General features: G+C 43.9%; 1 protein-coding gene across 1 annotated transcript; it reads left to right on the forward strand.

Moving 5' to 3' along the window:
- The first annotated feature begins 390 nt into the window (after positions 1-390).
- LOC132379753 (interferon-induced protein with tetratricopeptide repeats 5-like) lies at positions 391-21116 on the forward strand. The gene is made up of 2 exons (XM_059948037.1): positions 391-442; positions 18801-21116. The coding sequence occupies exons 1-2, from the start codon at positions 438-440 to the stop codon at positions 20248-20250; spliced, it is 1455 nt and encodes a 484-aa protein (XP_059804020.1). The 5' UTR covers positions 391-437; the 3' UTR covers positions 20251-21116.
- Positions 21117-23233: the final 2117 nt, after the last annotated feature.

Genomic DNA, 23233 nt, shown 5'->3' on the forward strand with positions numbered 1-23233 from the left:
GATTGTTACAGAGTGAGAGCAATGATGGATAACAGTGGGTTAAAGTCTGAACTCTTCTGGATTGCTTGGGGGAGATATTAAATAATTCCTGTAAACCATCAAAGATTGTTGGAATATTATTGAGGAGTCTAACTAGTTGTCAGGATTAGCATGCAAAGAGTTTAATCTGGGTGACGTTTGTATTAAGATTGCCTGCTTTAAAGATAGTAGATTATTGTGACCAATTCAATTTTCAATGAAGGAGCAGGTTTGCCAGTTTCACTTTCCAGTTTCACTTTCCATTCCACTCTCAGTCAATGAATCATAAACTCGGACCAGCCCCCATCAATAAACTGGGACCAGCCCCCAGATTATAAAAGCTACCAGAAACCCACAAATTGAATAGCCACATAGCTTTTCAACTCGTCTGAAGTGTATCTGCAATCCCAATTCGCATAATGAGGTGAGTAAACCCTTCCCTTACCACGATGTTATTAGAAGTCTCAGAAAATGCCATTAGTGTCAGCACTTTACTTGATCCTGGGAACTCGGACTACTGGGAGTTAGTGGGGGAGGTGAAGAACATGAGAGTACTCATGTTCATGAGTACTCATTTTTTCATCCCAGGAGATGATGATTTGAGGCAAGGTTTGTAGTCCAGTCCCTGAAATGGACAGAATTCATGAGGAGAGAGAGCCCCGAGAGGCAAATAAATAAACATGTTCTCCATTTCAAGGAATCTGCATTGGGGAATCCGCATTGGCAACATTAAAATATGTTGTCAGTTTTTGCAGCTGGACTGATATTTGCTTGACTGAAGGACATTTAGAAAGACCATACCAAGTTTAGTAAGCTAAATAACTTGATGAGTTTGACGAGGGAAGGACATTGCAATAGCCCATAATCTTAATTTTAGGGCTCATTCAATCAATCAATCAGTTAACAGAATTGCATCGAGGGGAGTGGGGGAAGTTCACAATCAGAATTTTGCCCGGCAATCCCCTGGCCTCACTTTTTCTCCGCCAACTACTGATCTGCCGGTAACGTGATCCATCTGTTGTGTGCAGCCCCAAAAGGAGAAAATCCTCATAGTCTTCATCCTATCCCTCCTCCAATCGATTGCCCAGTATCCCTTCTTGTCCATGGACTGACTAATATTCCTTCCTAATCCCGGCTACCAACCTCCTTGCCTGACTTCCTTCGCCAACCCTACTCTTCCCTCCCAAGACGTATTCCTTGCTCCATTGCTTCCAACATTTATAGCTTCAGGCTTTAACATGAACGGTCAGATTCTCCCCACACTCATGATCATCTGTGTCTGTACTTGGTTGGATCAGTTGTCAGTGCTACGCTCCCCAGACTTATCTCATTCACCTTTGTTGTCTCGATCTCCAACAACTGAATCTGTCTTACTGATCCACTCATGCTCTTTCTCAGTTTATGATCCTGTGCGCACAGATCGAGTTCAGATCCTGTCGTGGTTACTTGAAATGACCAGGAGACGCAGACGATCCTTCGAGAAGTTTAAACCTTTATTTGCAAACAAAGGCTGAGGCAATCAATGAACCTGCCACCGAAAGCCCACCGAGCTCCGGTGTACAGCATTCTTTATTGTAATTTCTTATCTCAGTTACATTTTGGTTTTATCAGCATACCCAATCAATTTTTAGTTGCATATCATCGATACATTAACTAATCAAACACTCTTGCCTAGCTCTCGGTGAGCCACCAGTATTTCTTTCCAGTTCACATCTTGGGCCTCATTCCTGGCCACGGTTGTTTCTCAGTCAGCCTCCTTAACCTCCCTCACATTACAGTTCCTGTTCATACCATCCTGTCTGCCACCGGTATCCCTTCATAAGCCATTCTATTGTATAATATATGGAGTACATTTCAACGGATGTTCTTTAACTGCCATAGTATGTAGCTAAGAGAATACAAGGTATCTAGTAAAACAATACATAGTAAAATGTGTCCAGTAAAATAATACATAGTAATATTCAGTACATAGGAGTGATTACATAGTATAGTAAATAGCTAGTACATAGTAATTATATTTCAGGTATATATAGTGATTATGTCAGGTATACTTCTCAATATAATCCCCCCTTTGAGACCCACAGGGTCTCACACAGAAAGAGAACACTCAGAGGCCGTGCACAAAAGCCAAAATAAAGTCCAGTATTTAATCCCAAATTTGGGTCAACTACAATTTCCGTACTCGGAGCTCAAAATGATCTCTCTCTGTTACCCTAGGCTGTTGAGCCAAAAACCTGTCCCTCCGTAGCTGAGACAGGGAAAAAAAGACTCAGACACCTTTATAGACTAGTGTCCACATCATTAACACCCTCCAGTCCACTTGATGCGTCCCACAGACTGTAGCAGTACATCATTGGTTTATCTCCTTGTCTGGGGTCAGATTCAACAACTTCCAGGAGCATCGGGAATCGTTTTGCTGCTGCATGCACTGTCAAAGTCTAGAGACATGGAAGAAAACAGCACAGAATAATTGCACAGCTTATCAACACAACACTTGCAGCTCTCACCATTTTGGTCAGCCACGCACCCCATCCCCCTAGTTTGCTTTCTAACCAGTCAAACCACTGATGCCCAAATCCTGCATTCTGTTTGACCTCCTTCCGCAAATTCTTTAATTTATTCATTGCTCTGGTGAAAGACCCTTCTGGGCTAGTATTGTCCGGTATGAAAGTGCAGCATTGTTCTCCAAACATTACACACACCCCCTTTGTCTGCCAAAAGCCAATCCAGTACCTGTCTGTTTTGCCACGCCATTCTGCTAGTTGCATCCAGCTGTTGCCCTAAGGCCTCCAGTGCATCATCAGTGTAGTTGATGAATCTCTGTTGATTGTATTATATATAGTTTATCCATTCAACATTTTTGCTTACCCTTATCACAGGTATGAGTGCTTCCCAGCCCGCAGCAATCTCATTCCGCGCCTTGAATTCGTTAGGTATACCTCTCGGCTGTCCTATACTGTCAATCCGGATTGTCGGGTCAGGTTCATATTTTCTCTTCTGCCGTAGCAGTGTCCGCTGCTCAGGGAAGTTAACGTTGGACTGTACTTCAGGGGACATGATAACTTCCTCAAACAGCATGACACCCGTACACGTACCTGCCCAATCGAGGGGGAGCGTAGATCTCAGACCTCTCTCCTGTCCGCACAGCCACCAGGTGTCTGCTAATGGGATAGTCTGAGAGTCCATTGCACCCTCGGGAGGAGGGGCACCCGTTAAGTGTTTTTTACCTGGGGTTACATCCCATGTCTGAGTGCAGTTGCCTTGGAAGTGGCCAACTGGGTGAGTGCCCACCCGCATAAAGCATTCAGAACTCAGGTGGCCCTGCATTATGAGTTGTTCCTGCGTAGGTGTTTGGCTCCTTTTATTGATGGCCCAGGGTCTGCTATAATTACAGTGATAGGCAAGCTTGTTTTGGTCAAACTGTGAAGACGCCTAATATAACATACACCAATATGGGCACATTGGTGCATTGTTCAGACAGTTTCGATAACAGGGATCCGTGTTAACACAAATCCTCACGTAACAAGCATGACGTGACGTGGACGGGAACACGTTATCCTAACTGACTATCCTGACGTTATCCTAACTGGACATGGGTATCGTTGCTCACATCACTCCCTGTTTTCCCTACGCCACTGCGCACAAGTGGAAGAATTATAAGGCATGGGGACTACATGCTGCGCAGGGTTTGCCTTTGAGCACAGGTAGCAATTCTGTCTTTCCATCGTGCTTGCTGTATACATTGCCCATTGGTACCATGTGTTCTCTTGTCGTGACAAAACGGTGTGTGTGTTACTTCTCTTACTGTGTGCTCCTGAGCTCCCCAGGGTTATATCATTCCCATGCCATATCCTCTACGTTGATGGTTTCCAAATCTGCCCTAAAGTAGGTGGGTGTGGTATCCTGTGGGGCAGAACTGGTTGTACCCAAGCCGTCCCCACTATCTGAAGGAGTACTACTATCCACAGCTTCATTCTCAGAATCACCAGAATTACCAAAGACTTCCCTTACCACCTGGTCAAGTTCCTGTGCTGCAGTGTCAACTTCTTGTTCCTCCCGGCTGGCCTCTGCAATCTGCTCCTCCTCACTTCTTACCTCGGGTTCCGCCTCCGACTGTATCTGCGGAACTGCCCTAGTGCAGTGGTTGAGATGATACCAAGTGGAGCGTCCTTCCACTTGAACTGCAGTGGGCGATGCCTTGATTACCGTGAAAGGCCCTTCCCTTCTTGGCTCATTCCACTTCCTTCGAAATGCTCGCACGTAGACCTGATCTCCCGGTTGGATTGGTCCTTCCCCTTGGACGGTCTCCGGCTCTTTCTGTTTTTCCTGCATATAGATAGACTTATGTATCATAGTTAGTTGCCGCATGTATTGGCTTAGTTCAAGTTCCATTTGCTCTAAACTGGGTCCCTTATATGGTCCTCTCCATTGTGGCACTGGCATGGGTCTTCCAGTTAGCATTTCATGTCGTGTCAAGCATGTTACTCGATTAGTCTGCATACGGTAACTCATTAATGCTAACGGTAATGCAACAACCCAATTCAGTCTAGTCTCTGCACAAATTTTGTTCAGCTTGGCCTTCAGAGTGCCATTGATTCTTTGCACCATGCCCTGTGACTGTGGGTGGTACACACATCCAAACCTTTGCTTTATTTTCAGTACCTGTAATTCCAATTTGACCACCTTTTGGATGAAAGCCGAACCGTTGTTCGAGCTAATCTCTGTAGGTATTCCAAATCTAGGGATCACGTCGTTTGACAGGAACCTTACCACTGTTTCTGCCCCTTGATCCTTCGAGGGCACTGCCTCTACCCACCAGCTGAACCTGTCAATTACCACCAGAATGTATCTTTTCCCTCTTACCGTCTTTATCATATCTACGTAGTCGTTCACCAGATGTCGAAATGGTCCTTCAGGCATGGGTATGTGACCTATTGGGGTTGTAATCCCCTTTTGAACATTGTTCTGTGCGCAAACCTCGCGTTGTGCTAAAACATAGTCTACTGAAGCCTGTAAGTAAGGTGACCAGAAACCATCGTTTTTTATTTTCCTTATTACTTCCCCCCTTGCACAATGGTCCACTCCATGTGCTTCTGAGATTAAGATAATCAACAAAGGAGTAGATGCTACCCACAAACCATCCTCTGTGCTCCACAGGCCTCTGAGTTCTACTTGCCCCCCCCCCCCCTTCGCCCCCACATCGTCTGTTCCACCAACGTTGCCCTACCTTGCATTTCAATCAGGTCCTCTATCATGGGTTCCGGCTCTAGGCTTACCTGGGGTGAAATAACAGCCGACGTACACCCAGACGCTTTCCTGGCCGCTTCATCTACAGCTTGATTTCCTTTTGTTATTATACCATTCCCTTTCTTATGTGCCTGGCATTTCACTATAGCCAGTGCTTGGGGTTTCATAAGTGCTTTTATTAAGTCTGAAATTTGCTGACAATACTGTATGGGGTCTCCATTATTCTTCCTAAAACCTCTCTGTTTCCACACTGCCCCAAACAGATGACGTACCCCATGGGCATATGCCAAATCAATGTACATGTCTACTTTCTCACCTTCCATCGTCTCACATGCTGCTGTTAAAGCCTTGAGTTCTGCTAGTTGGGCGGAGCACGGTTGTGGACAAGTTTCCATTCTGATGGTCTTGAAGCTTGACTGGTCCTGCTGTACTACTGAAAATCCCTCATGATTTCCATCATAATCCCTATAGCAAGAACCATCTACAAACAAAACCTTTTTATCCGAATCCTCTAGTGGCTCTGACCATAAGTCTGCTCTCAGCTTGGCAAATGTCATCGTTTTCCCTACACAATCATGGGGTTCTCCTTCACAGCTCAAAGGGACATAATTGGCTACGTTGCTGCTGGTACATCTTTGTATGGTTACATCTGGAAATGTCGACAGCATCTGATACGCTGCTATCCTGGCTGGTGTTAGCACAAATTTCCCTCTATCCAGCAATTCTGCTACCTTGTGGTGTGTGTACAGTATCACAGGAATACCCATAGTTACAGATGATGCCTTCTCATACGCACAGTACAGTGCTGCCAATCCCTGATAACAAGGTGGGCCACTTCGTCCAGTTTTGCACTGTAGTACGCTATTGGCTGCTTCGCTTTCCCTGTACCTGTCTCTTGTGTCAGCACTGCTGCTTGCAAAACTGCAGCTTTTGCTTAGATACTTTATGTCCTCCATACGCCAGTTTCTCTAAAAGAGTCAAAGTATCCTGTTCACACTGCTCCTTACTTTCAGAGCAAATCAACAAATCATCCACATACTGTATCAGTGTACTTTCCAGCGGAACGCCATCCAAATCTGCCTTCAATACTTGGTTAAAAACATGTGGCAAATGCTTAAATCCTTGTGGCATTCTAGTGTAGGTGTACTGGTTGCCTCTGTATGTAAATGCAAACAAATACTGACACTGTTCGGCTAGGGGAATGCTGAAGAAAGCCGAACACAAATCAATTACTGAAAAGTAGCTTGCTTCTGGCGGGATGTTAGTCAGCAGCGTGTGTGGGTTTTGGACCACTGCTGCCAAATTGTCCACTACCTCATTCACTGCTCGTAAGTCATGCACCAGTCTCCACTTAGACTTGTCTGCTTTTGGGACAGGCAACAGCGGAGTTATGCAGGGGCTGTTTACCCTCTTAAGTACTCCTGCCTCTAACAGTCCCTGTATTGTTGGCGCTATACCTTCCTCTGCTTCTGGTATTAAGGGATATTGTGGTCTCCTAGGTGGAACTGCTCCTTTCTTTAACCTTACCTCCATCGAACTGGCTGTTTTTATTTTCCCTACGTCCATGTCATGTTGCGACCACAGAATAGATAGCAACTTGTCCAATCTTTTATCTTTCTGCTGGCCCTCTGCCTTCCTCAACAATGGCAAGTGTGGTTGAGGAGTTATTTCAACTTCCTTCATAGTTCCTGTCACATCTATGTTTACCCTTATCTTAATGTACTTGTTGTCTCCAGATATCCATACCTCAGGCATAACCTTTCTCCAAACCACTACAGTGCTCACCTGCTTTACTAGGGGTCCTAGGTCTTTAGACTGGTATCCCTCCTTTACCAGCAGTGTTATGTGGGGTACAGCTTCCGGTATCCTGTACCATTCCTTCAAAAAGGTATTCCACCTGACTTGCAGGGCCGCCCCCTGCTTCCCAATTACTATAGCTTCCCCCTTCAGGTGTTGTCGAATATCTGTCCTCATATTCCATCTCTTCTCTATCTCCTTATTCTCAGTCTCATCGAAAATTACAGTACAATGTAACTCAGATTTGGGCACTACAGCCTCAGGCAATATGGCCTGCACACCCTGTTTCCATTTTTCCCAGGTATCCCAGGTCTGATCTTCTATGTCCCCTATCCAAAAAAACATTGGCTCTCTTATCTTCTTGCACTATCAATTGAGCCCCTGCTCTTTCCACACTTAACCCATTTCTGGTGCATTCTAATTTTAATTCCAGTTTCAAAAGAGCATCTCTGTCTAGCAAATTAATCGGAGTTCCTTTAGATACTAGTACTGGTAAAACAATTCCTTTATTTCCCATTCTCAAATGCACTGGAGCCGTGCACTGTGTCAACTGTGTTTTCCCCGAGAACCCTACCGTCTTAATAAACTTTCCTGACATGGGAAAGTGAAGGGCATACTGTGGCTGTACACAAGTGTATGTGGCTCCAGTATCTATCATCATTGGTGTCAGTTGCCCTTCTAACATAACCTGAACAATGGGTTCCTCCTCTGCCTCCCTCGTTATCATTGGGTAATGACCCTTCCCACTCGAGTTCTCGGGGCACCCCTAATACCTTGCATAGGGGTTTACAGGTCTGCTTGGACCCCCAGGAGCCAGCATGTGGCCAAACTGTGGCTCCCTTGCCATCGGTTCCTGCTGGTACGAGACGGGCCATGGTTTAAATGGGCAGTCTCTCTTCATGTGCCCAGGCTGGCTGCATCCCCAGCACAATCTTTCTATCTCTCTTTCCCCCTGTCTCCTCACTAATCCTCTCTGCCCATAACTCCTCTGCCCCCCTCCTTGTGAGTTCCAGTCCTGTCTGGGCTGTTGCTTAAATCTACTCTGTCCCTGATAGGGCATCTGTGGAAATGTTCCTCCAAAGACATTCATTATTGGTATGGGATTTTCTGGCCTCTGACTGACAGAATGACCAGTTCCTCCATCTAGCGTTGCTTCATTCACTTTAATGGCTGTACTCACACTGGTGGTAGCTGGCAGCATTGTTTTGCTTTTTTCTTTTTCCTTCTTTTTCAGTTCTTCGAGCTGCATTTGCAATAGCTTTCGCTGCCCCTCTTCTTGCTGCTCAGCCAGCTTTCGTTTGTCTCTCCGATACTTCTCCACCGCGTGGACTATGTGATCGTTGAATGCTTGTGGGGTCAATGATGACAGCCCAACCACTTCCTCCAACTGAGATTTGACTTGCGGAGGCATTGCGTCGAGAATGTTTTGTCGGAACAGTGAGTTCAGAAACAAGCTATTTTCCACCTCTTGCTCAGTCTCCAGTCTCCGCCTTTACAACTGGTTTTCTACATAGGCTGCTGGGTTTTCAGTGTCTCCCAGTGGATCCCCCTTTAAGGCTTTGGGGTCCACTCTGGGTGGATAAAGCTTCCTGAGGGCCTGCCATACCCTCTGCCTCACTGGATCAAAATTGGCCCCATTAGTCGTTGGGATGTCCACATTCTGTAAGCCAGCCATTTCCATCAGTTCTTTTAGCTTGGAAGTTCCCATCAACCTTATCAGCAGTGCCTTCAAATCTCCCATAGTCAACAATCGTCCTGTTGCTTCCTTCTCGAAGGCCCTAATCCACTTTTCTGCCCCCTCGTGCAGACTAGGCAGAGTATTTTTCAGCCCTTCCAGGTCCTGGGATCCCCAAGGGATATAGTGTACTTGTCCTGATCCCTTTACCAGCAGTGGCAGCATTTCCTTCTCCCCGTTCCACATAATCAAGCTTCCTTCCTCACCTGATTCTTCATCTATTGCTGACCCTATTTCTACTGGCTGCCACTCATACCTCCCTGGGGTATACCTTCTCCCTCGCTCCTTCTCTCCTCTAGTCCCCTCTTCCATCTCTAATATCTGCCTCTCCGTTCTCTCTCGAGCTTCTTCCAAACTCTCGTCTCCTACCTTCCTCCAACTTCCTCTCAACTCACTCCGTTCTTGCCTTCTAGATGATTCCCGTTCCCTTCTAGTCGGTCCGTCTCTACAGGATAACCGATACTCCTCATAATCCCTCTTCTCATTCAGCTGCTGTAGCCTTTGCACTTCTCTTACCATCTCCCTTCTTTCCTGTTCCAACCTCATCTTTTCTTCCTCTATCTCGTTCCTCAGCCCCTCGCTCACCCTCTCATGTTTCCTTCTTTCCTCCTCAGGGTCCCAGACCTCTACTTCCCCCTGCAGGCTTTCTGTTCCTGATATCATGGGGCATTGCTTGGGTGTTCCCTGCTCATAATAGGGAGGGGGTCTTTCTGCTTCTTTTAAATCCGGGTAAGGAGCTGAAGCGGGGTTTCTGTTAGGTTTTTCCTCTCCCTCACCCGACTGTTTTCCTGTTTCCTTGTGTCTTTTTCATTTATTATCAATATCCTGCCTGTCTTTCTTAATCTCTCTCCCTCCGTCCTAAAAAGTTTCAATACTTCCATCTCCTGCTCTCTCCTTTCCTCCCTTGTCTTGGACTTATCGTTTGGTTTATGATTTTTAATTAGTGCTTCCATCTCTTCACACAAGCTTACATTGAATGTCCCTTCTTTTGGCCATTTTGTGTGCAGGTTTTTGGTTCTTTTTTTCCCATTTCTCTGAAATTGCAGTAATCTCACCTCTATTTACTGGGAATTTCTTGCACAGTATGTCTACTGATGTTCCTTTTTCTTCCACCATGTTATTTTCTTCTTCTCTTAGGTATTATTTCTTAAAAAGTCTCACAGTTCAAATACTTCCCTGATGCTATCTCTGCACCTGGCCCTACAATTTATTCTACCAGTGTTCAAGCAATTTATCAAATTCTTCTTACCTTCTATTCCATTCTGCCCGAGCAGCCCTCAACCTAGGGCGGTATTCACAGAAATTTCTCTTCACTGTCCCTGCCCGTTCAGCCCTTCGTTTCATATGAAGCGGTATCCACAGGGACTTACCAACAACATGTAGAATTTTCTCTACTCAACTTTTTATTACCTTATTCGTACTTACCCCCACTGCAGTGTTCCCGATCAATCTTCTGAGCCTCCTGTCAAACCCTCAATTCTTCCAGATTCTTTGGAACGGAGAGACCTTTCAGCAGTTGCTACAGACTTCTGAGTCCCCGAGACCCCCCAAAACCAACAGAATTTTAATCCAAATTGTCGCAAAAAGCACTTACCTTTTTTCTGGGTGCACCCGTAATTCTGTTAGCTCTGTGAGGGCTCCCGAGGGACCGGGAAGCGGCCTCAACCCGCTAAATCCTTTTCGCGTGTCATTTCCGATCCTGTTCGTGATGCCAATTTTGTCGTGGTTACTTGAAATGACCAGGAGACGCAGACGATCCTTCGAGAAGTTCAAATCTTTATTTGCAAACAAAGGCTGAGGCAATCAATGAACCTGTCACCGAAAGCCCACCGAGCTCCGGTGTAAAGCATTCTTTATAGTAATTTCTTATCTCAGTTACATTTCAGTTTCATCAGCATACCCAATCAATTTTTAGTTGCATATCATCGATACATTAACTAATCAAACGCTCTTGCCTAGTTCTTGGTGCTATTTCTTTCCAGTTCACATCTTGGGCCTCATTCCTGGCCACGGTTGTTTCTCAGTCAGCCTCCTTAACCTCCCTCACATTACAGTTCCTGTTCATACCATCCTGTCTGCCACCGTATCCCTTCATAAGCCATTCTATTATATAATATATGGAGTACGCTTCAGCTAATTAGTGCTGCTAATGCTAAACAGATGTTCTTTAACTGCCATAGTATGTAGCTAAGGGAATACAAGGTATCTAGTAAAACAATACATAGTAAAATGTGTCTAGTAAAATAATACATAGTAATATTCAGTACATAGGAGTGATTACATAGTATAGTAAATAGCCAGTACATGGTGATTATATTTCAAGTATATATAGTGATTACGTCAGGTATATTTCTCAATATAATCCCCTTCGTCATGTTACTTGTATCACCTACTATTCCTGGTCTCACCAATTCCTCTGACTTCTATATACAGTCTACCTTCCCTCTACTCTTTAGTTCTGATATTGAGTCTCGACCCAAATCATTAACCATTCTTTTACCTCTACAGTGTTTGACCTGTGGAGTACCTTCAGCAGACTGAATTTTTTTGCTCTAGATTTAATCATCTGCAGTCTCTTGCACCTCTGTCAGCTTTACCCTATTTTTCACAATTCCCTGCACTGAGGAGGAATAATTCTAGACCTCTGATTTTGGGCCTACTGCTGATTATTGTGTTAGGCTCTCTTGAGAGACAGACATCTTCTCAGGCACTTGACTATCACAGTATCAAACGTAAGATACTGTTGATTTCATTTTAAACTTACCACTTTTACAATTGTCTGTCCAATTTGCTGTGTTGTCAGCATTGCAGAAACAGTTTAAAGTCTAAACTGAGTTCATTGCAAAAATGCATTCACTGTGTAGCCACTATATTAGGTATATCATAGAATAGTACAGCACATTACAGGCCCTTCAGCCCACAATGTTGTGCCGACCTTCAAACCCTGCCTCCTATATAACCCCCCCACCTTAAATTCCTCCATATACCTGTCCAGTGGTCAATTAAACTGTACTAGTGTATCTGCCTCCACCACTGACTCAGGCAGTGCATTCCACGCACCACCCACTCTCTGAGTGAAAAACCTTCCTCTAATATCCACCTTGAACTTCCCTCCCCTTACCCCTTAAAGCCATGTCCTCTTGCACTGAGCAGTGGTGCCCTGGGGAAGAGGTGCTGGCTGTCCACTCTGTCTATTCCTCTTAATATCTTGTACACCTCTATCATGTCTCCTCTCATCCTCCTTCTCTCCAAAGAGTAAAGCCCTAGCTCCCTTAATCTCTGATCATAATCCATACTCTCTAAACCAGGCAGCATCCTGGTAAATCTCCTCTGTACCCTTTCCAATGCTTCCACATCCTTCCTATAGTGAGGCGACCAGAACTGGACACAATACTCCAAGTGTGGCCTAACCAGAGTTTTATAGAGCTGCATCATTACATCACATCTTGTAAACTGTATCCCTCGACTTATGAAAGCTAACACCCCATAAGCTTTCTAAACTACTCTATCTACCTGTGAGGCAACTTTCAGGGATCTGTGGACATGTATCCCCAGATCCCTCTGCTCCTCCACACTACCAAGTGTCCTGCCATTTACTTTATACTCTGTTTGGAGTTTGTCCTTCCAAAGTATACCTCCTCACACTTCTCTGGGTTGAACTCCATCTGCCACTTCTGAGCCCACTTCTGCATCCTATCAATGTCTCTCTGCAATCTTCGACAATCCTCTACACTATCTACAACACCACCAACCTTTGTGTCGTCTGCAAACTTGCCAACCCACCCTTCTACCCCCACATCCAGGTCGTTAATAAAAATCATGAAAAGTAGAGGTCCCAGAACAGATCCTTGTGGGACACCACTAGTCACAACCCTCCAATCTGAATATACTCCCTCCACCATGACCCTCTACCTTCTGCAGGCAAGCCAATTCTGAATCCACCTGGCCAAACTTCCCTGGATCCCATGCCTTCTGGCTTTCTGAATAAGCCTACCGTGTGGAAACTTGTCAAATGCATTACTAAAATCCATGTAGGTCACACCCACTGCGCTACCCTCATCTATATGCCTGGTCACCTCCTCAAAGAACTCTATCAGGCTTGCTAGGCACAATCTGCCCTTCGCAAAGCCATGCTGACTGTCCCTGATCAGACCATGATTCTCTAAATGCCCACAGATCTTATCTCTAAGAATCTTTTCCAACAACTTTCCCACCACAGACGTAAGGCTCACTGGTCTATAATTACCTGGACTATCCCTACTACCTTATTTGAGCAAAGGGACAGCATTCACCTCCCTCCAATCCTCCGGTACCATTCCCGTGGACGACGAGGACATAAAGATCCTAGCCAGGGGTTCAGCAGTCTCTTCCCTCGCCTCATGGAGCAGCCTGGGGAATATTGCGTCTGGCCCTGGGGACTTACCCGTCCTAATCTATTTTAACAACTCCAACACCTCTTCTCCCTTAATATCAACATGCTCCAGAACATCAACCTCACTCATATTGTCCTCACCATCATCAAGTTCCCTCTCAGTGGTGAATACCGAAGAGAAGTATTCATTGGGGACCTCGCTCACTTCCACAGCCTCCAGGCACATCTTCCCACTTTTATCTCTAATTGGTCCTACCTTCATTCCTGTCATCCTTTTGTTCTTCACATAATTGAAGAGTGCCTTGGGGTTTTCCTTTACCCTACTCAACAAGGCCTTCTCATGCCCCCTTCTTGCTCTTCTCAGCCCCTTCTTAAGCTCCTTTCTTGCTACCCTATATTTCTCAATAGACCCATCTGATCCTTGCTTCCTAAACCTCATGTATGCTGCCTTCTTCCACCTGACTAGATTTTCCACTTCACTTGTCACCCATGGTTACTTCACCCTACCATTCTTCATCTTCCTCACTGGGACAAATTCATCCCTAACATCCTGCAAGAGATCCTTAAACATCGACCACATGTCCATAGTACATTGCCCTGCAAAAATATCTTCCCAATTAACACCTGCAAGTTCTAGCCTTATAGCCTCATAATTTGCCCTTCCCCAATTAAAAATATCTGCTCTTTAAAGCAAATATCTCATCAGTTTATAATGTGGCAGCACGTCAATGCATAAAAGTTTGCAGAGATGGTCAGAAGTTTCAGGTATTGTTCAGACCAAATATCAGAATGGGGAAGGAATATATACAATAGACAATAGGTGCAGAAGTAGACCATTTGGCCCTTCGAGCCTGCACCACCATTCTGAGATCATGGCTGATCATCTACTATCAATACCCGGTTCCTGCCTTGACCCCATCTCCCTTGATTCCCCTATCCATAAGATATCCATCTAGCTCTTTCTTGAAAGCATCCAGAGAATTGGCCTCCACTGCCTTCGGAGGCAGTGCATTCCAGACCCCCACAACTCTCTGGGAGAGGAAGTTTTTCCTTAACTCTGTCCTAATTGACCTACCCCTTATTCTCAAACAATGCCCTCTGGTATTGGACTCTCCCAGCATCTGGAACACATTTCCTGCCTCTATCTTGTCCAATCCCTTAATAATCTTATATGTTGCAATCAGATCCCCTCTCAATCTCCTCAATTCCAGTGCGTAAAAGCCCAGTCTCTCTAACCTCTCTGCATAAGACAGTCCGGACATCCCAGGAATTAACCTTGTGAATCTACGCTGCACTTCCTCTATAGCCAGAATGTCCTTCCTTAACCCTGGAGACCAAAACTGTACACAATACTCCAGGTATGGTCTCACTAGGGACCTGTACAAATGCAAAAGGATTTCCTTGTTCTTGTACTCAATTCCCTTTTTTGGCCAACATTCCATTAGCCTTCTTCACTGCCTGCTGCACTTGCTCATTCACCTTGTGACTGATGAACAAATACTCCTAGATCTCTTAGTATTTCTCCCTTACCTAACTCTACACCATTCAGATAATAATCTGCCTTCCAGTTCTTACTCCCAAAGTGGATAACCTCACAATTATTCACATTAAACATCATCTGCCAAGTATCTGCCCACTCACACAGCCTATCCAAGTCACCCTGAATTCTCCTAACATCCTCATCACATGTCACACTGCCACCCAGCTTAGTATCATCAGCAAACTTGCTGATGTTATTCTCAATGCCTTAATCTAAATCGTTGATGTAAATTGAAAACAGCTGTGGTCCCAATACCGAGCCCTCTGGCACCCCACTAGTCACCACCTGCCATTCCCAGTAACACCCATTCACCGTTACCCTTTGCTTTCTATCTGCCAACCAGTTTTCTATCCATGTCAATATCTTCCCCCCAATGCCATGAGCTCTGATTTTACCCACCAATCTCCTATGTGGGACCTTATCAAATGCCTTCTGAAATGTACCTTCGAGGTACACTACATCCACTGGATCTCCATTGTCTAACTTCCTGGTTACATCCTCAAAAAACTCCAATAGATTAGTCAAGCATGATTTGCCCTTGGTAAATCCATGCTGGCTCGTCCCAATCCTATCACTGCTATCTAGATATGTCACTATTTCATCTTTAATAATGGAGTCTAGCATCTTCCTCACTACTGATGTTAGGCTGACAGGATAATAGTTCTTTGTTTTCTCCCTCCCTCCTTTCTTAAAAAGTGGGATAACATTAGCCATTCTCCAACCCTCAGGAACTGATCCTGAATCTAAGGAACATTGGAAAATGATTACCAATGCATCTGCAATTGCCAGGGCCACCTCCTTTAGTACCCTAGGATGCAGACCATCTGAACTTGGGGATTTGTCAGCCTTCAGTCCCATCAGTCTACTCATCACCGTTTCCTTCCTAGTGTCAATCTGTTTCATTTCCTCTGTTACCCTATGTCCTTGGCCCATCCATACATCTGGGAGATTGCTTGTGTCTTCCTTAGTGAAAACAGATCTAAAGTACTCATTAAATTCTTCTGCCATTTCTCTGTTTCCCATAACAATTTCACCCGATTCATTCTTCAAGGGCCCAACATTGTTCTTAACTGTCTTCTTTCTCTTCACATACCTAAAAAAAGCTTTTGCTATCCTCCTTTATATTCCTGGCTAGCTTGCGTTCGTACCTCATTTTTTCTCCCCGTATTGCCTTTTTAGTTAAGTTCTATTGTTCCTTAAAAATTTCCCAATCATCTGTCCTCCCACTCACCTTAGCTCTGTCATATTTCCTTTTTTTTAATGCTATGCAATCGCTGACTTCCTTTGTCAACCACTGTGTCCCCTTTCCCCCCTTAGAAATCCTTCGTTCTCCGGGAGATAAACTGATTTTGCACCTTGTGCATTATTCCCAAGAATACCTGCCATTGCTGTTCCACTGTCTTTTCTGCTAGGATATCTGTCCTTTTAACTTTGGCCAGCTCCTCCCTCATGGCTCCATAGTCTCCCCTGTTCAACTGCAACACTGGCATCTCCGATCTGCCCTTATCCTTCTCAAATTGCAGATAAAAACTTATCATATTATGGTCACTACCTCCTAATGGCTCCTTTACTTCAAGATCGCTTATCAAATCCTGTTAATTACACAAGACTAAATCCAGAATAGCCTTGTCCCTGGTTGGCTCTTGTACAAGCTGTTCCAAGAATGCATCCCCTAGGCACTCTACAAACTCCCTATCCTGGGGTCCAGCACCAACCTGATTCTCCCAGTTCACCTGCATGTTGAAATCCCCCATAACTACTGCGACATTACCTTTGCCACATGCCAATGTTAACTCCCTATTCAACTTGCACCCAATATCCATGCTACTGTTTGTTGGCCTGTAGATACCACCCATTAGGGTGTTTTTTTTTCCCTTACTGTTCCTCAGTTCTATCCACACAGACTCTACTTCTCCTGATCCTATGTCCCCCCTTGCAAAGGACTGAATCTCATTCCTCACCAATAGGGCCACCCTACCCCCCTCTACCCACATTTCTGTCCCTACGATAGCACATATACCCTTGTACATTCATTTCCCAGGTCTGATCTCCCTGCAGCCATGTCTCTGTTATCCCAACAACATCAGAATTACCCATTCGCACCTGAGCTTCAAGCTCATCTGCCTTATTTCTGACACTTTGTGCATTCAGATATAGAATTTTTAGCCCATTTCTCCTCTATCTGTTTGAATTGCTGCCTATTGTGCTTAACCCAGCTCCCCAAACTCCCATTGGGCTATACCCCCCTTGAATTTTGTTGTCCTTCCTAAATTTACTTATTCTTTCTGCACATTTATCTCCATGTTCCGTCAGACCATCCATCTGTACATGTGTCCTCCTTATCACTTGTTCCGCCTCACCTTTCTCTACTACACACTTAATATTCCAGAACCATGTAATCCCCACCTGTCCTTTATTCTTCATCTCGCTATCCTCTCTCACATTTTGGATCCCTGCCCCCTGCAAATTTAGTTTAAACCCCCCCCGAGAAGCACTAGTGAACTTTCCAGCAAGAATGTTAGTACTGCTCCAGTTCAGGTGTAAACCATCCCATCAGAACAGATCCCACATTCCCTGGAACAAAGTCCAATTATCTAAAAACCTGAAGCCCTCCCTCCTGCACCATCCGCTCAGCCACGTATTAATCTGTATAATCCTTCTGTCCCTTGCCTCACTTGCATGTGGCAGAGGTAGCAATCCTGAGATTGTTACCCTGGAGGTCCTGCCCTTCAGCTTCGCACCTAACACCCTGAACTCACTACGCAGGACCCCCTCACTCATCCTACCTACGTCGTTGCTCCCTACTTGGACCACAACATCTGGGTTCTTGCCCTCCCTCTCGAGAATAACCTGCACCCGATTTGAGATCTAAGTGACTTAAACTGTGCAATGATTGTTGGTGCCAGATGGAATGGTTTGTGATTCCCAGAACCTGCTCATCTCTTGAGAGGTTCTGTGGGTGAAAGCACCTTGTTATTGAGAGAGGTCTGAGGAGAAAGGCAATAGGTGTTCAAACTGACAGGAAAATGACCATTACATGTAACAAAAATGGTGTGCAGAAAAGCATCTCTGAATGCATAACCCCTCAAAACTTGAAGTGCTTTGGCAACAGAGGCAGAGGACCTCAAACATACACTCAGTAGCCATTTATTATATACAGGAAGTATCGAATAAAGTTCCCACTGAGTGAATATGCTCAGCTGAAATGAAAAAGTTACTTGCAACAGCATCACAAGCACATAGCATCATATAAGAAGCATTCACAGAGAGAAACATAAATCTAAATTACACACAATTCTCACAAGAAAGTACAAAAACAAACTAAGCACTCAGAGTGTTGTTAACCAAGAGTGATAAAAGTTATGTTGATTGGTTCAAGAACTGGTTGAAGGGAAGTAGCTGTTCTTGAACGTGATTCCAGGCTTCTGCACCTTCTGTCTGATGGTAGTTGGGAGAAAATGGCGTGTCCCAGATGATGGATGTTGCCTTCTGGATTTAAATTGGATAGGAATAGTATTTCCACAGCAATCAGCAGCAGCTTCAGGCTCTTTTGTGGGACTTTTGGTCACAGCTTTTCTTACCATTTTTGTCTGATGATGTGTTTCATCTATTGGAGACACTGGTTAATCAGCTTTGCTACCAATTGCTTCTGAAATTTGCTAGCCATGTATTCAGATAGAGAGACAAACAATTGAGATGGTGCCACAAAGATGTTTTTTTTTTATTCTTTCCTTTTCCAGCTACTGAGATAATAATCTGCTGGACTGGCCCAATCGTTAAAAGATAATTTGGAATGTAAATATATTCTGTTCTATTGCATAATTTAAAACACATTCGTACATCATCATCTGAACACAGCAATTATTTTAATCTAGCTGTCTTGGTTGTTTATTGTTTAGTATTTCCAAAACCAAGACTGTTTTCTGATCCGACCAGGCAGAGGTTGAACTGTTCTGCACCCATCTCTCCCTGCCTATGATGCACCGCAGGAATTCTGAATTTGCTAATATTGTCAATTCAAGAATTTAGCAGTTAGGATGGAGAATCGATTGAACATCAATAATCTTTGATTACTTTGTGCTTTCATGCAGCAACACTCTGAAGGAATCCCTGTTTGAGAAACTCTGCCAGCTTCAGTGTCACTTCACATGGAATCCACAGAAGGACAACATTGACTTCAGTGATTTGAAGCTTAGATTACAAGATTCTATAAAACTTGGGGTAAAATATCAAGCCACATCCTACAACCATCTCGCTTTTGTGAACTGTCAGCAAGGTGACTATGAAGAAGCAATTCAAAATTTAAAGGAAGCGGAAAAGATTTGGAGAGAGAACCACAAAGATGAATTTGAAAGAAGAAGCATCATCACCTATGGAAACTTTGCCTGGGTGCATTACCACATGGGACAACTGACCGAGGCCCAGTCCTATCTCGACAAGCTGGAGATGATCTGTAAACCTCTCAGTGATGGCCCTCGCTATACAGCAATGATACCCGAGGTGTACGGGGAGAAGGGATGGTCATTGTTGGGTTCTGGTGCTGAATACTATGAGGAGGCAAAGGAATGCTTTGCAAAGGCTCTGGAGGAAGATTCTGATAATGTGGAGTGGAATATGGGCTATGCGACTGCCCTTTATCGTCTGGAAACTATTTCTGGTGTTTCAGAGAATCAAGAACAGAGTCAGCCATTGAAGTATCTGCAACGGGTGCTGGAGCTTGACCCAGATGACATGGTGGCCAAGGTTATGTTGGCCCTAAAGCTGCAAGAGTTCAATGAAGCCGAGAAAGCAAACAAATTAGTTGAAGAAGCCTTGAGGAAGTCCCCAGATCTGCCATATGTGCTTCGCTATGCAGCAAAGTTTTACAGAATAGCGCGAGCTTTTAATTTTGCTGTAGACCTGTTGATGAGAGCTTTAGAATTTACTCCAAGCTCTGCCTTTATTCACCACCAAGTCGGTCTATGTTACAGGGGAAAACTTTTGACCCTAAAAAAGACAGCAGGCAGCAATTATCCTGACAGTGCTCCATTTCAGCTGAAAGCTGAGTTGATCAGTAAGTGCAAATATCACTTTGAAAAGGCATTTGAACTCAGACCGTCATTTATTATCGCCAAACTGGATTTTGCAGGAATCTGCTTAATAAATAGCGAAGTAGACCGAGCAGAGGAGATCTACAACAGTCTGCTGAGCTTGGAAGATCTTGCTCCAGATAATAAGCAAGCACTAGCATTACAAGTTGGATTATTTGAACTGCACCACAAAAGATCTGAATCAAACGCCATCATCAATTTGCTGAAAGGTCTTAAAATCCACCATGGAAGTAAACAATGGAAGCTCTGTGACAGTAACTTGAGAAAGATCTTAACAAAACAAATTGAGAGGAATCCAAGAAACAGCAAAGCCTTTGGTGTTCTTGGGATGGTGCACCAGCTGGCTGGGGAGAAGGATGAGGCTGTTGAGTGCTTTGAAAAGGCCTTGGAATATGATCCTAGCAATGAAGAATATCTCAATGCTCTTTCTGAATTACGCCCTTCTACTTAGGCTACAGATACACAAAAAGATCTGGCGATCCTGTGCATGTAGACAGGTCTTTCCTCCACCATTTCTAGCTGTTAGAGTTGACTAATAGAAGTTGTAATCCATTTAATTCATAGTTCATTTGTGATCTTCTGAAGGCTTTGTGCTGAATATTGTGACCATACAATCTACAGTATTTGCTTCTTCCATCAGTTTTCCAATTTCCACCTGAGATGAAATGACATTATTTAAGATACATCTGATGCTTTGTCTAGATCAGTAGCACTAGCTTGTAAGTACACCTGTAAGTTTGCAGTCCTATTACTGCATGGGTCCAATTTCAACTGAATTCTGAAATAGTCCACCAAATTCTAGGTAAATCTGATTTTGTGTGACAGCACAAAATAAGAAGTGCTATCTGATTCAGTTCCCATTTTAAGAACACTTGCTATGAACATAAATGAAATGATTTATAAAATATTCTAATGAGAAAGAAGAGTACTCAACTCTATTTTTTCCCAAATGAGCCATAAACAATTATGACCCAATTACATGGAATGTTCTACATTCCAGTTTACACTTGTGATTGATTACTATAAACTTTCCTTACCCTTTTACATTTTTTGCTCTCAATAATTCAATTCCAAGCAATTTTAGTTGGTATTCAAAAATATTCCAGGTGAAAACTTCACAACTTGTAGTAGAGTCTATGTAGAGTGTTGGCTTAACTACCACACTAATGAGTTAAAACTTCATGGAATTTACAGAGCAAAAGTACTAAAGTTGACTCAAAATGTTAAAAATATTAAAATATTATGCTATAAAAACAAAAAAAAATCTGTTAACATCTAGTTCAGTATCCATGGAAGGGAAAACTTTTAAATTCAAATTTGAATTTAAAATCTTATAGTCATTAATGTATATTTTCCTTTCAACATTGTTAAATCAGCTGTAATATCAGAAACTGAGTGTAAAGTAACCAATAAAATGTTATGATTTAATTCTCCAGACCAGTAGTGATCTGTAAGTGATTTTCTTGCTGCACACAATCGTGAACAGTATCAGTTCAAGTAACATTTAAGGAACTTTCACTCCAGCCTTTAGTACTGGTAAAGAAGTTAATAATTTCAATTTAGTAAGCAGAGCTGCTTGTTCCCAATGTGGCTCTCCTTTCATTAAGAAATCTGTGCAAGTGTAATGCCTGTCATGCGGGCCAGCACATGTGGCTCATAAAAGTCAATTTGCACTCGCTGTTACCTATCACTTGGATTCTCTCTACCACTCTGACCTGTTCACTGTTGTAGTAAAGTTTAATGTAAGCTTGAGGAACAATGCCTCATCATCTGGGTGGCCACGTTACAGACTTCAAGAGTCAATGGGAAATTCAGATATTTTTGATTCAAGCTATTCGATCTTGCATCTGACATTACCACTGTGCTGCGTTCACCCTCTTCTCTGGTATTGCAGATCGCATTTGTGTTCTCCTGTTGCACCTCCTACAGATACAACAACAATCTGATTACAGCAGTTTATTAAGTTTCAATGCAATCCCTTCTAGTTTTTATGAATGATAGATAATGCAGGTTTTGTCTTCTAGTTAACCTTACCCCGCTACCTCTGGCATGAACTTAATAAATTTTTGCTGCTCTCCTTTATGGCAGGGGTTCCCAAACTGGGATTCACAGACCCCTTGGTTAATGGCAAGGCTTCATGGCGTAAGAATGTTTGGGAATGCCTGCTTTATGGCAAAGGCTTCCAGTTTTTAGTCATGGGACCAAAACAATACTTCAGAAACAGCCTCACCACCACCGTCAGCCTGTAGGCAATGGCAGAGATTCCAATGGCAGAACAGGCCTTTCATAGTTATTGTAGTGTTGGCCCGATGAACCTACAGCTTGCAATTAGTGGATCTGATGAATCAAGGACAGGGAAAGCGGACAAACATGTTGACCAAGACTATTCTTGGAGGAGTAGTTGCTTATTATGTAAAATACCATACCTACCAAAGAAGCAATCTGTAATCTTGTTAGATTCTCTGTAGGTTGCCTCATTTAACTAGTTTAGGCCAGTCAGAGTTGAGAGACACAAATACACAAGGCTGAGGTGGGCGGAACCATGAAACAGTGTCGGTTGTAGCCCTGTACAATGACCAGTAAGAAGGTGAGCCAGGTAGGTCAGGTGACCTTGAGCCAATGGGATAGAGATCCACCAGTTCGTTGTTGAGGAGCAATATAAGAGTCAGGAGCTCCAAATACAGAGGGGCGATAACCCTCCAGCTGCGAGAAACCAATCATCGCGGATAATGAGGACCCCAAGGACACGTGGTGATCAGGATCACGGGGAACGCCTGGCCAGCTCAGACGCCTTTCCTGGGCACTACTTTTATTCTTCATTGACTCTTCGTGGAAGGTCAGGGATTGTAGTAGTGTGCACTGCTTGTTAGTTTGTGAACCCACGTGCTTTTTAGTTGAGATGATAAAGTGACAGATTCTCTGTGCCTCACTGATCATTATTCCAAGGGGTGAATCTTGTAACAGTAGTATTTAATTTCAATTTTCTCTGAAAGGCACAGACAGCTATTTTAGCAATACCAGGGTGACAGAATAAGTGCATGATTTGTTGCATATGTTGCCTGCAGTAAAGAAACGCAGGCATCTAGCCGAGTTAGGGTATGTGTATAATGCGACACCTCACACCACCACAGAATATTCCCATTATTACGTACTGTTCAATGTTGATCCCACTTGCCAATGGATGCTCTGCTGGGGAAAGAACAGTCTGCTGACATGAAATATCACTGGTTAGCCACACACCAGAAACAAGCAAAAGAATACTTTTACCAGAAGACTGCAGAACACATTACCTTGCAGGAGGATAAAACTCATTGTCCTAAATGCAGTAGTTGACGTCAAGAACAGGCCATTTGGCCGTAATAAAATCGAAGGTGCCTGGAAATCAACTGTCTGCAGGGCGGTAGAGATACTGTGGAACCTTTGGAGGGAGGGCC

Source organism: Hypanus sabinus, chromosome 22 (genome assembly GCF_030144855.1).
Source record: "Hypanus sabinus isolate sHypSab1 chromosome 22, sHypSab1.hap1, whole genome shotgun sequence".
Taxonomy (NCBI): Eukaryota; Metazoa; Chordata; class Chondrichthyes; order Myliobatiformes; family Dasyatidae; genus Hypanus; species Hypanus sabinus.